This window comes from Homarus americanus, unplaced genomic scaffold, assembly GCF_018991925.1.
Source record: "Homarus americanus isolate GMGI-L3 unplaced genomic scaffold, GMGI_Hamer_2.0 scaffold32583, whole genome shotgun sequence".
NCBI lineage: Eukaryota > Metazoa > Arthropoda > Malacostraca > Decapoda > Nephropidae > Homarus > Homarus americanus.
In genome coordinates, this window is record NW_024713129.1 from 14163159 (window position 1) to 14178167 (window position 15009).

The 15009-nt window shown below is 41.4% G+C and overlaps 1 protein-coding gene across 1 annotated transcript; it reads left to right on the forward strand.

Annotated features, from left to right (window-relative positions):
* On the forward strand, nucleotides 1-5968 carry LOC121867919 (the record flags this gene model as incomplete). The annotated part of the gene is given in 5 exon segments (XM_042368062.1): nucleotides 1-692; nucleotides 966-1112; nucleotides 1376-1484; nucleotides 3507-4096; nucleotides 4713-5968. Coding segments are annotated over 5 exon segments (1701 nt in total). The 3' UTR covers nucleotides 5553-5968.
* Between the last annotated feature and the right edge of the window lie 9041 nt (nucleotides 5969-15009).

The following is a 15009-nucleotide window of genomic DNA, read 5'->3' on the forward strand; positions in this document are numbered from 1 at the left end:
TACTGTACTGTATGTGACTCAGGGCCCATGTGGCAGTTGTCATAGGTTGCTGTATTAAGGTTTTATTTGGAGACTGGACTATCCATTCCTCATCAGTTCTACATTGATTAAGGAAAATGGTTTAGTACTTATGAGGGGCCTCTCACCCAACACACACAAAACCACCAGCATTGATTATTTTAAATATGTAAAATCATTGCCAAAGGCAAATAATTTCTGTGTGTTATTGCTAATGATAATAATCAATCCTAAAACAGAATTATGTATTTTTACAACAAATATAAGATAATGCTTCTGTCTTATCATCCAAGGAGTGTACCTGCTGAGTAAAGATAGTGATGAGTATGTGACTGCAGGTTGATGAGCCCCGTGGTGACCTGCTCTTGGCACCTAGGTGGGCCCTGCAACCTGCTTCTGCAACACAACCCTCCTGGAGGCTCACGTGTTGCAGCAACTGGAGCAACTTGGCCTTGAACCAACCCCTACTGAACACACAGTTACACAGCTCAGCCAGTAGTGTCAAAGCTGCTGCCTGCAGAGTTTGTGTGTAAAGACAAGTCATAACGACGAAAGGAATTCTCAGGACTTGAGCACAAAGTTCATAAAACAGTTTGGCTTTGGTAGCCACGACTGGAAGATCCAGACCTTGGGTGGAGCCGAACACATCAACAGCATCCATGTCGCAGCCTGTGGTAAAAATAAATAGGTTTCCTTGAGTTAACGAGCGAAATACCGAGCAATTACGAGTCGTGCTCTGTGTTCCGCCGTGTAAGTTGCTAACTGTAGGGTTTTAACCAGCCCTGGGATCAAGTCCTGTATGTAAATGACCAAGTCCAAAAAGTCCAGTTAAGTAAAGACTAAAAAGGTCATCTTCCAAGTCAACTCTCACTGGTCAGCTTTAACTTAAGTGTAAACTAAACCTAAAATAGATTCTAATATTTCCCTTACATTCTTCCCTCCCCTAGATTCCACGATGCATCGGTCAGAAGGCAGCACCAAAACTGAGGCTGGAGCCCCTAGAAATATTACCAGGGCAAGGGAACCCGACTCTAAAGCAGATTGGGGATCCCTCATACTCCAGGACTGTTGCTGGAACCTTGACCGCAAGCAAGGTGAGTCTAGAAGTTGTTGAAGTGTGTAATGTTTTTACTGCCCTTCACCTAAAGTTGTTTAAGCACATAACTAGCTTAATGATTATACTTCTCCATTAACAAAATAAAATATAAAACTCAAAATTGCTGTACTACTGTATAAGACTTTACCTTATTGTAGCCTGGAAATTTGTAATTAAATGCTGTATACTTGTTTGTGCTGTGTGTAGTATTGTATGGTAGACAAAGAAAGGCAAACATTCCCCTTGAACAAACCCTTACAGCCAAAACTGCTGCTGAAGCTGAGTGGAATTGGAGAAGACAATCATTCTATGGCCGCGGCGAACACTTATACCACCGTTCCCTCGTGTGAGCTCAACACACCTGACATAAGTGAGTTTGACCATCATTAATCACCGCCACAGATCTCCTGCTTCACCCAAACCCCCCCCAGTTCTTCTCCTGCTTCACCTAACACCCCCAGTTCTTCTCCTGCTTCACCTAACACCCCCAGTTCTTCTCCTGCTTCACCTAACACCCCCAGTTCTTCTCCTGCTTCACCTAACACCCCCAGTTCTCTCCTGCTTCACTCCAGACCCCCAGTTCTTCTCCTGCTTCACCTAACCCCCCCAGTTCTTCTTCTCCTGCTTCACCCAACTCCCCCCCAGTTCTTTCTCCTGCTTCACCTAACACCCCCCAGTGCTCTCCTGTTTCACTCCAACCCCCCAGTTCTTCTCCCGGGCTCACCCAACACCCCCCAGTTTTTCTCCCGCCTGTCTGACACCCCTGGGGTTCTTCTGCTTCACCTAACCCCCAGTTCTTCTCCTGCTTCACCTAACACTCTCAGTTCTTTTCTCCCGCTCACCTAACACTTCTGTAGTTCTTCTCCCCGCTTCACCTAAAACTCCCCCAGTTCTTCCCGCTTCACCTAACACCCCCCAGTTCTGTTTCACTAACACCCCCCCAGTTCTTCTCCCGCTTCACCTAACACCCCCTGCTCCTTTCTCCCCCGCCTACCTAACACCCCCCAGTTCTTTTCTCCGCTCACCCACACCCTCAGTTCTTCTCCTGCTCACTTAATCTCCCAGTTCTTCTCCTGCTTCACCTAACACCCCCCCAGTTCTTCTGCTCCACCTAACACCCCCCAGTTCTTCTCCTCCTGCTTCACCTAACACCCCAGTTCTTTCTCTCCTGGTTTCACTCTAACACTTCAGTTCTTTTCTTTCTCCGCTTTCATTCTTAACACTCCCCAGTTCTTCTCCTGCTCACCTAACACCCCCCAGTTCTTTCTCCTGCTGCACTTAACCCCCAGTTCTTTCTCCTGCTTCACCTAAGACCTCTAGTTCTTTTTCTCCTGCACCTTAACACCCCAGTTCTTCTCCTGTTTCTTCTAACACCCCAGTTCTTCTTCTGCTTCGCCTAACCCCCCCAGCTCTTCTCCTGCATCACTTAACTCCCCAGTTATGCTCTCACTTCACCTACTCCCCCCAGCTCCTCTCCCGCCTCATCCCCCTTCTCTCTCAGAAAATTTAACTGGAATTAAACCGGTGTAACACAGATCTTCACTAAACTTTGGCATCAAGCTAAGGTTCCCCAAGTGAGGACGATGTTGCCGAGGCAATACAGTCAATTACGTGATCTCCTTAGCGATCCATAAATTCTGTAATGCTGTGTGTATACATTTTTCTTAGACATATGTTGATATGTTCCATCAGAAAGCATCACTCACTAAAAAAGGACCTATTTACTGGGTTGAAATTCGTAATCCATTAAAACCACAAATGTCTGTAATGGCCTCTTAAAGAAGTGCAGTCTGTGAATACTGTGTGAATACTGTATGTTTACCCAGTGTTCCTTATGAACCTGAAGAGTGATCTAAAGGTGGTATCTGGAAACTGGTGCTCTGGCAACCCCTCCTGGATATTGTACCGTATATAAGTTGAGGATGTGGGGTAAGAGTGCAGTCAGCTGCAGTTATCAGTAATACTCACATCATCACCCGGAGGATATTATGATACGTGTTGGAGTATTGTGAAGATTTGGCGTTTGGTGATTGAAGTTGAACTGTGCTGGTGATAGCTAATTTTGGCACTTGTGAAAATTTCTTGCTCTCTTAATGAAAGGATTTTTGCCAATTGTGTTTAAAGCTTTACATTGACAGTGAAAATACTTTTGTGCATTGAACATTAAGTTGGTGGTTGTTTGGAATTGAAATGAAAACTTTGAAAACCAAATGATTAAAGTCTGAATAGTTTTTCTGTACCAAGACAATTTACAGAAATCGGTTCTCACCACTAACACATAATTTCCGTAAGAAAGTGTCAAATTAATTCTATAACTGTAAAAATGTGCTGTCTCAAATCTTGAAGAAGTAAACTTTATAATTTTTTTAACTGTAGTTTCTATTTGTTGCAGAGTTTGATGAGATTTTGGATGGCAAAACCATTTACAGTTTCAGTAGCTGTAACATGGAAGTGAATTGTGAGCCAGCACATGGTTGCCCCACCACACTGGAGGACGATTCCAAGTCAATGGTGTTGTTTGACCTCAGTCCACTCCCGTCAGTCACCTCACCCCAGTGTGACCAGGAAGATCAACAAGACATCTGTAGGGAGGAACAGATAATGAAGCCACAAGACTGTATTGATGTTGCCTCTGATTTGAGTACCTTGATGCCCTCCACCACCAACACACTACTCTGCCATCCCCATCCACCACTATCTCCTTCAGACTTCCTCAATAGCCATGAACGATCATCATTTACACAAGACTCGGGCACAGTGAATCTCTCTGCTCCATTTCTCTCAGATGCTCTTCCACCCCAGGACTTGGAGAATAATTTAGAAATTTCCCCAGAAATAATGGAGCACATCAATAAAATCCTCCCACACAGCCTGGACATTGATGAGTTAAATGCCAATACCACATATCTGGACATGTTCCTTGGAAACAGTGATGATCTCCTCAACAGTGCCATGCAAGAGTCAGGCCTACTAGACACTGAGGTAAATATCAGAGTATTGTAACTTTTTATTCACAATTTCGTGCAAATGTTTAACTCCATGCAACCCAGGACACTAGTTAACATATCGAGGAACCACATTTTTTACCTGTTTTTAATGCAGTACAGGGTTTTTTTTTTTTACCACACTGTTACATTTTATTCTCTCTCTCGCACTCTCTAAAACACTTGTCTTTCATTTTACTTTATATATATATATATATATACTTTTTTTTTTTTTTAAATAATAGATTCAATGAGAGTAGTACAGTAGATACTGAACAAAATCCTAATTCCTCTGTGTCCAGATGATAGCCCTAAACAGATGACCTTACTGTACTGTATATCCATTTATGATGAAGTAATAATACATGAGGATAATGGAATAGTTGTTTGTGTTGTAAGGGTTATATACATAAGGTACCAAATGTAGTTGTTGGTCATAAGGTGGAGAAATTTGGTTCTTTTGGAGGCTGCTATCAGTGAGTGAATCATTGTGACTTGGTCAACTACATCACAGAAAGTGCTTCATTTACCTTTAGTTTTGAATATTTTCCCTTATGCACCTGAAGCCAAGAAGTAACAAGCTTAATTTATTTTATTAATTTTATTTTATTCAGATGAATAATGGACTTGGAAGGCCGTGTGAGGGTGATGCGAGTGCTCTACCTCAACTGCCAACTGAGGGAGCTAAGAGTGTCTACCAAGGTCATGACACCCCAGTCAACCAGAATTCACTTTCCATTGAGTCATTCTTGAATACGTCACATGTCACGGCTCTCTCACAGACAGTTGGGACGGAATCTGTGTGGCCTTTACAGGAACCTCAGATATCCTCACCGTCAGTTGGAGAGTTCGAGGGTTTGTTGGCGCCATCCCCTTGTGTGGAGTCTCTCGTGTTGCCTTCTACTCCGTTATCTAGTGGTGCAGCAGGAGTGGCACACTCTAATATTAGTACAGTCAGAGTAACCCGACAGAGGAGGAGCTCCAAGAGGCCCGCCAGGTTCAGGGATACTGTGCCTCTCGATGATTGCTTAACCACAGATCTGCTGGGCTTAGACTTAACGCAAGAGTCACTTGAACCATTGGCATCAACGTCTGGGTACACCACCTCACCCAGGAAGAGAAAAAAGTCTGAGGCACTTGAGGAACCATTGGCCTCAACATCTGGGTACACCACCTCTCCCAAGAGGACCAGACAGTCCAATACGTGTCTGTCGGAAGAAGAAAAGTACCGTAGAATTCGCGTGTTGAACAACGAGGCATCGAAAAAATGCAGGCAGAAGAGGAAGGAAAGTATGAAGGATATGGAAGGAACTGTGGTACTCCTTGAGGAGAAAAACAAGAAGCTGAAGGCGAAGGAAGCTGCCCTTACCAGACTGCGGGACAGATTTCAGTCCCTCGTTCATGAAACGTTTACGAAAAGATTGAAATCAAATCTGCAAAATATTAAAGATTGAGCTCAAAGTATATTAAAGATTGAACTCTAATGTACTACAAGATTGAGGCTTTTGACTTGCTGGACTTGTTCAAATTAAAATTGCCCGAATAAGAATTTTAAGTCTAGAAAGTCAGTCTCCTAGCCAATGTAAACAGTTGACATGTACTGTATAACAATTTGGAAGTACTGTACTATAGTATAATTCAACATCAGAGCAAAATTAAGTTGTGGTTTGTAGTTACAATCACTGCATGGTGTGGTGTGATTAATTACCTGTTGTACAATGACCACTGTACAATAATAATGCACAGGATGGTGTACAGTACCTACAAAGTAATGTTTTTATAATATTTATATTTTAACCGTTTACTGGAGAAGGTTTGAGAATATTTATATATTGGCATAATTTTAGATGAAATAAATATTTGTTGAAAACCTGAGTCTTTTTATGAGAACTAACCTTGATGAACAAAATTTAATGCTAATGTTCAGTAAAAATTGATGAGGATAGAATTATTATTGAATAATTATTGCTAAGGTGGCGAGACGTAAATGACGCACAACTACACAATGATCACAAGAAAGAAGTGACTGACAAAACTACTCGACAAGTGATAGAATTACTTCAAGGTGAAATACCCTAATGCTACCTGTGGGGATTAGGCTACCAATAGGAAAATCAATCCAAAGGTGACTAAACTAGGATGTCTAAAGGTGAAGTAAGCTAAGGTGTCTAATCTTCAGGTGATCCTACTCGCCTGAAACTTTGCACAGTAATCCGATTAATAAACTCATAATGGATTGTATGGACTTAAGTTAGTAATGAGAATAAGATTACCTATGGAATACGTTAGTGTAGATTAGGTAATGTGAGGATAACATTTACTTCATCCACTGTGCCACTGATCGGCTCGTTAGCCGATTGGATAAGAAGTGTTGTAATTTTAACACCGAAGTCATAACCATCCTTGTAGATGTATCGAAAACAGTGGAAGAAATAAATTTACAATTATCCAAATTTTTTCAAGAAATTTCTTTACATCAAAAAGGGTGATAAATCAATAGCATCAAATTACCGTCCCATTAGTCTCACGTCAATCATAGGCAAGTTGCTAGAGTCAATTATTGCTACAAAAATCAGAAGCCACCTTGAAACATTCAACTTAATTCATTCTTTCCCAGCACGGGTTCACCTAGGACGTTCTTTTTTGTCTCTACAAATTTGTTTGGGGCTTTTTTCAGAAGTATTTGAAGCGGTAGATAACATAAGTCATATGATATAATTTATTTAGGTTTCAGTAAAAGCATTCTGATAGAGTCCTCATGAGAGATTGATATGAAGGTAGGAAGCACATGGAATAGGTGGATCAGTATTAAATGGATTAGTCATGGTTAACTGGAGAGGAAACAAAGAGTCAGCATAAATGGATTAAAGTCAGACTAAAAATAAAAAGCGGAGTTCCCCAGGGATCTGTATATTAGGCCCTCTGCTGTTTGTTATATTCACACGATCTTGGATTTAGGCATAACTAGTAGGATTAGTAATCGGTAGAAGATACCAAAATGGGGAGAGTGATAAATTAGACAGTGACTTTGAACACTTCAAAAGAGATCTAGATACTACATGAGAGTGGCTGCAGACTGGCAAATGAATTTAATACCGATAAAATGCAAGGTACTAGATAGGGAAGACGAATACAAACGTTAAGTATAAACTAGGTAACACGGAAATAGAAAACTCCAGTTTTCAGAAAAGATCTAGGTGTATTTGTTAGCAACGACTTGAAACCTAGAAAACAATGTATTAGCGTTCGCAACAAGGCAAACAGGATTCTTGGGTTCATATCTAGGTCTGTGAGTAACAGAACTGCTGACGTTATCTGAAACTTTACCTAGCATTAGTGAGGCCACACATGGATTGTGCGGTTCAGTTCTGGTGTCCTTATTATAGAATGGACATAGATTCTTTGGAGAGAGTACAAAGAAGAATGACAAAATGATCCATAATATTAGAAACCTTCCATATGAAGAAAGACTGAAAAGCTTAGGCTTAATATTCATTAGAGAGGCGTAGAGTTAGGGAGATATGATAGAGTGTGTACAAGTGGGTAAGTGGGATTAACAAGGGTAAATGAAGATGTTCTGAAGCTCCAGTAATAACGAAATAATCTGAGAACAAATGGCTTTAAATTAGATAAATTCCGATTCAGAAAGGATATGGTGCAAGCACTGGCTTGGTAATAGAGCTGTGGATATGTGGAATAGGCTACCGAGTGCTATAGTAGGATCGGGGACGCTAGGGAGCTTCAAGACGAAGTTGGATAGGCACATGGAAGTGCTGGGATGGGTGTGAAAGGGATCTGCCCTGTATGGGCCAGTCGGCCTCCTGCAGTATCCCACTTTCTTATGTTCTTATGTGATCACTGAGAACTTAATACAACTAATATATTAAAAAATATATATTAATAGCATTGTGTAACAAATTAACCTCTTTCAAGAATATTTAATGGTTATTTATTGGAAAAAATAAAAATTAACAACAGACAAAACCATTCTTCATACTTAAAAACTATTCCATCCGGATGCTTTACTAATTTACTATATATATAAATCAAGATTTAAGTCATATTCATTGAAGAGTCCCGTCACTAACAAAGAAAACGTTACTTAACTACGAAGGCATTTGGTTATTAAGTTTATGATAACACATTTTCAATATTTCACGAGTTAATCCACCGCTGATAGTGGGGGAAAACAGTGAAAGTGTCCCACACACCTGTGGCCAACCAGCGTAGCCTCGAGATGTAGCAGCCAATGAGCGGCCAGTGTGAGCAAGTTGTGTCTGGCATCTCGCTGCAGGGGTTTTAATTTGCTCTAGGTTGCGTTTGTGCTTAATATTCGGGAATAATGAGTTCCTCAGACAATCATAGTCAGCCAATAGATATTCACGGAAGTGTAGGAGGAATGTGGAGAGCTCGTTTAGTGTGACAGGGAAAAGGAACAGAGGTAAGGCGTACATTACTGTCCTGCAGTTGCATAACTAAACAAGTTGCTGCCTGTGTTGCGACCTGCATGTGCTTGTGGTCTCTTCAAGGACATTTCGACCAAGTTTTGGTCTATAGGCTACTTCAACCAGCATAATGCCTATCTGCCTAAGGTTATGAGTTCCAATGATGTGAAACGCAACACCATCATTATAGGCCTATAGCTGGACAATAATTTTTCTCCACAACAACCCTTCCTCACCACTTGACAAGCATCAGCAATCATTGTAAGGCTAATCAGGATCTTGATAAAGGAAAGTCAACGACCATGGTTTTCTGAGGAATAACAAAACCGTTTGAGATTGACATCTCTTTACTATAAAAATATAACAAAACTCTGACACCACTCAACAAACATCAAATAACAATTAAGGCAGTCAACAGTTAATGGAGTCAAACAATTAAAGGAAGCAAACAATTAAAGGGAGTAAACAATTAATAGAATCAAACAATTAATGGGAGTCAACAACTGATAGAATCAAACAATGAACAAATATTTCCTACGGCAGTGGCCCTGGGGGAAGGTCCTGGAACAGGTGATGCACACTCAGGGTAGGGAAGCGTCCATTCAACTCCACACTCGAGCGACGTCTTGAAATGGCAGGAGAACACCGGGGCACAGACGGAATGAGATGAACTGGCAGTCGTGGTATGTGGTAGTGGTAGATGACCAGAGAATTGACAGTCGATAGGTGAAGGTCTGGGAACACAGCCCACGAGTCCAGGACCTATGATGAGATCACAGCCAGAATTTGAAGGACAGTCGGGTAACTAGATAGTGACTGTATGGCGGCTGGGTTGAATCTGCCGGTGACCCAGATAGTCGCTGCCGTTCTCACCTCTGTCCAACCACCCCAAGTGTCATCCGCACCAGCAAACGAGCGAGTTAGCAGCGGTAACCAGCAGGAAGATCGTTTCCGCCCTTACATATTCATATAACTACACTTTTTTACTTCATTCCATTTATATTAGTGTTTATTGTTGCATTTGTGGTTATATTTTACCGTTTACATTATCACTTCCATATCTGCAGTGAAATACATACAAAATGAGACATTGTTTATTAAAATAGGAGTAATAAAGGCACCTAAGTATTGATAAACAGCAGGGTGTCTTGGAAATATGTATATCATATTTGTGAAGACGGCCTTGATGTTTATATTTAAAAAACTTTGTCCATGCATGTTAGTATGGGAAATGTCCACAAGACATTGACCAGCATGTTACTCTTGTCACAAGCATTCTTATGATCACGAATATTTGTTTGGGATTACATTATATATATATATATATATATATATATATATATATATATATATATATATATATATATATATATATATATATATATATATATATATATATATATATATTAAATAAAAATATAATAATAATAATAATAAAGGACCATAAATAAATAAAAAAGATCAATAGTCAGAAACAATACTGTATATGTATGTTGTGTTGTCAAAGTAAGAGAAACAATTGAGACCCTGCAATTGTGTGTAAATGAGGCAGAAATTCAGATCAGCAACCTAGGACTTTGTCACAATTTTTGTGATGCCATAATTGCCAGCTCAGCCTACCGGACAGGAGGGAACGAGCGCCGTGTAAACAATGACATTTTTAACCACACCCTGCAAAATACAGTGTACTTAGCAGATGCTGCAGCTTCTGAGAATGTGGGTGGAGCGGGTTTATTACTAAGAGCAGAGACGTTACCGAGAACAAATTCTGGCTTGAATGTCATGTACACTAATACCGACACGTTCCTTGATAAGAGGGAGGAGTTTGAAACACTACTAAGAGTACACCAACCAGATATTGTAGGAGTTGTAGAACTGTTGTACAAGAACAGGAGAATCGACCCAGAGGAATGTGAGTTCAGTATTGCTGGATATGACTCATTTACGAACCTAACTCAAAAATCCTGCAGGAGGGGTGTGGTTATCTACGCTAGGCAAGACCTTAGAGCCAGCCAGGCGAGGGTACAGGGAGAGGATGTTTTTGAAGAATCCAAGTGGTGTAAAATTAAATTAAAGGGAGGGGACTTACTTATCGTCGGGTGTATCTACAGATCCCCAAACTGTGGCTCACTAAATCAAAGGAAGTTAAGAGCCTTAATAGACAATGTGGTGATGCTCAACCCTAGCCATCTTCTTATCATGGGGGACTTTAACTATGGTGACATCGACTGGAGAAACGAATTCACCCTAAATGACTTGAATAACCCTGCTACTATTTTTGTAGAAACTCTGAGAGGTAATTTTATTTTCCAACATGTTAGAGACCCGACACATTACCGAGGAGAGCAAACACCCAAGCAACTAGATCTCATCATAACAAACAAGGAGGGTATGGTGGCCAAACTGGAGCACCTTGCCCCAGTTGGCACCAGTCACCATATAGTGTTATCATTCAGATTTAACTGTTACCTAGTTCAAGATAAGGCCAGGCCAAGGTGCAAATATCACAAGGGAAATTACAACGGATGAGGGAAGAGATGAGGGGTATCAACTGGTCCGACTCATTAAGGCACAAGAACGCAGACACTACGCTGAATATCATAACTAGTAAAATGACCCATTTGATCGATAAATATAAACCCAAGACCAAACCCAGTGCCTCTAGGAATACGAGGGGATCCCTACACATGAACCAATCGGCGGTCGACAAAGTTAAGAAACCCCAGAAATTCAAGACGTGGGTTGGGTCAAACGATGAGCAGGACAGGTGGATGTATGCAAGGGCCAGAAACCAAGCAAAGATAGAGTGTAGAAGGGCTGAAAAGGAGTTCCAGAGGCTGGTTGCAAGTGAGGTCAAATCAAACCCCAAGGCGTTTTACCGCTATGCAAAGTCGAAATTAAACACGCGAGTTGGAGTATCAGACCTGAGGCTTGAAGATGGTAGTTATGCAGATTCTTACCAGGATAAAGCTGAGGCATTGAACAACTTCTTTTCCTTGGTGTTCACAAGAGAGGATGCGATTAACCTTCCTGCATTTGAGGACGGACGGTTCGACACAGCACTGACCCACATTGTGTTCACAGAAGAGGGTATTAGAAATAAACTGTCAAAGCTAAATGTCCATAAGAGTCCCGGCCCTGACATGGTGCATCCTAGAGTGCTAAGAGAGTTGTGCAACGAGCTTGCCGAACCCCTGAAGATCCTGTTTTGTGAATGCCTGGATGAACAAAAGGTCCCCAGTGAATGGAAAGTGGGTTATGTGAGTCCTATCTTCAAGAAGGGCGATAGTCACTCCACGAATAACTATAGACCGGTGAGCCTGACCAGCATAATATGTAAAGTACTTGAGAGTATTATCAGAGATGCCGCAATGGAACATCTACTACGAAACAACCTTGTAAAGGATTGCCAATACGGTCTTATGCCGGGGCGCTCCTGCTTAACACAATTGTTCAAGGTATTATACATTTGGACCCATATTCTGGAACGGGGTGGTAATATCGACAATATATACCTAGATTTTGCCAAGGCTTTCGACTGTGTACCCCACGAAAGGCTGAAAATCAAACTGGAAGGGTACGGAATTCGGGGAAATGTCCTAGCGTGGACAGAAGACTTTCTACATGACCGCAAGCAGTGTGTGGTGATTAATGGCACGAAATCATCATCCGTACCTGTCACAAGCGGGGTACCACAGGGCAATGTATTGGGCCCGCTGTTGTTTGTTTGTTTCATAAATGACATGCCTGACGTTGTACACTCCTCCATACAAATGTTTGCCGATGACGCCAAGTTATTTCGGGAAATCAAGAACCAAGCGGACTGTGAAGAGCTGCAGAAGGATCTCTGTGAGCTCCAAGAATGGTCGAAGAAGTGGCCGCTGAGATTCAATGTCACGAAGTGTAAGAGGATACACCTGGGGCGTACCAACGGTAAGGGATGAAGAAACTGCACTATTTGAGACTGAATGTGAGAAGGACCTAGGTATGCATGTTGACAATGAGCTGAAGTTCTAGGGCCATTGCGAGAAGAAGGTAAATCAGGCAAATAAATTATTGGGTCTTATAAGAAGGTCGTTCAGATATCTAGACGGTCCGTCCCTCGTAACGATCTTCATGAGTGAAGTGCTTCCCAATCTGGAGTACTGTCACCCCGTCTGGTCCCCGACATATGCTAGGGACTGTCAGTTGGTTGAAAATGTTCAAAGGAGGGCCACCAGACTGGTGCCTGCACTTTGGCACCTCAGCTACCCTGAGAGATTGGAGCTCCTGAACTTGCCTAGCTTATACTACAGACGGGCAAGGGGTGACCTAATTGAGGTGTATAAGTATCTCAAGGGGCACTACTCAGTCAAGTGTCCTTACTTGGATGGCGGACGCTCGCCCCACAAGGGGTCACAGCTCAAGATTGAAGAAGCCGCAAGTCCAGAAAACTGTGAGTGCAAACTTTTTCGTAGTGAGAGTTGTGAACTCTTGGAACAATTTACCAGACAGTGTTGTGACGGCACCGAGTGTGAGCTCTTTCAAGGCAAGACTTGACCAACACTGGAGCAGGTTGAGGTACATTCAGGAGCCGGTGCATGCCCAGTGCATGCCAACAGTGCGTAACTGAGACGTGACCGATCGCCCAAGCGGATAACGAGTCGATCATTTGGTGAAGAGGATAAAATAAAAGGAAAAGTAACAGAGACGTAACCGATCGCCCAAGCATCTAACGAGCCGATCAGTGGTTTAGAGGATAAAAGTATTACAAGCACCTCCAAGGACAATACATTGTCAAATGTATACGTATCAGACGTACACAGCCTCAAATTAAAAAGTTATCAGTACCAAAAATTTTCAGAACTAACTTCTTTGGAGTACGGGAAGAGGATCCTGCCAGTGAATGTTGAGACAGCATTGTATGAACTCCTTTAAGTCCAGGTTTGATGAACACTGGGACATGTTCAGGTATATACCTGATAACAAAGTAAATTCTTTCTGCTTATTATGAGGGAGGATTCGAGGGACTCAATCTCCTGTTAAGAAGTTAGGTTAGGTAAGGTTAGGTTAGGTTGGGTTTTGTGCATTGTCGTGTCGTATCGTTTTTATTACAAAAGAGCATTTGTGGAAATAAATTATTTCGAAATAGAACGGCTGTGTAGTGGACGTCTCCCCTACAAACTGCGTAGCAGCCCACCACCTGCTATCACATTCCAACGTGCCGTTGCCTAGCAACGAAACTATTCACCGGCGACTTCTCGGGTTTTCCCAACATGACTCATAGCGGCTGCTGGGTATATAAGCTCTGTCTCTCCCTAAGTGAAGATTATGTCTGGTCACTAATTACTACGGACAAACTAAAGATTACGACCAATGACTTTAAAATAGCAGACCCGTCAGAGTTTAGAAGAGTCAGAAGCGGGAAACAGGATGATAGGTCTCCACTTCAACAGTTACAATCCAAGCATAAGAAATAATGGACAATAGACAAACAGTAAGAACTTTAAGAATAATACAACACAACCTAAGAAACTGGAAGACCGAGAGAATTAACCTAAGTAATATATATCAAGAAATTGACCCTGACATTATACTAATAAACAGTCACGGTGAGACAGAAAACAACAACATAAAACTCTTTAACTATTATGTAAACCAAAGAAATAAATCGGGCGAGAAAAATGACGGAGTAGCTATAGCGGTTAAAAGAAACTTAAAATTTAAACTAATTGATGACTTCCAGGATGAATTTCTAGCAATAAAAATAAATACAACTCAAGAAGACGTAATTATTGCTACTACTTATCTGCCACCGAGACGACCCTACTTACCTATAGAAGACCTATTAAAATTGGCTAACAATAGTCATCCGATGTACATCTTAGGAGACTTTAACGCCAGACATAGGATCTTTGACAATACAAATAATAACGTCGTGGGAAACGCCCTTAATCAATTAATCAATTTAGGGAAAGTCAACCATCTGGGTCCTAACTTTCCAACCTGGAGAAATCACAATACACAATCGACACCAGACAAAATTTTTACCAACAACAAAGCCTTTTTCAATTTCCATATAATACAGGGACCTCTTACAGGCAGTGACCATCTGCCAATTATACTAACACTGTCAACAAGCCCCATACAGATACCAATAAAAAAGAGACTGAAAATGAGTAAAACAGATTGGGACAGCTTCAAAGACGACTTAAGTAATCACCACTCGATTAACCTACAAGAGAAAACAACAGAAGATATAGACTCAGAAATGGACAGACTGCACTCAGCAATAAAAACATCTATAACCAAACACACTCCTACTTCACACTTTAGAACATTACCCAACAACAGACTACCAGAAGAAGTTAAATTAATCCAGACCTATTACAATGAAATACACAGGTATATGGAAAGACACGGCAGTAACAGATGGCTATATACGACACAGATAGCACTAGAGATAAAATTAAGAGACGCATGTAAG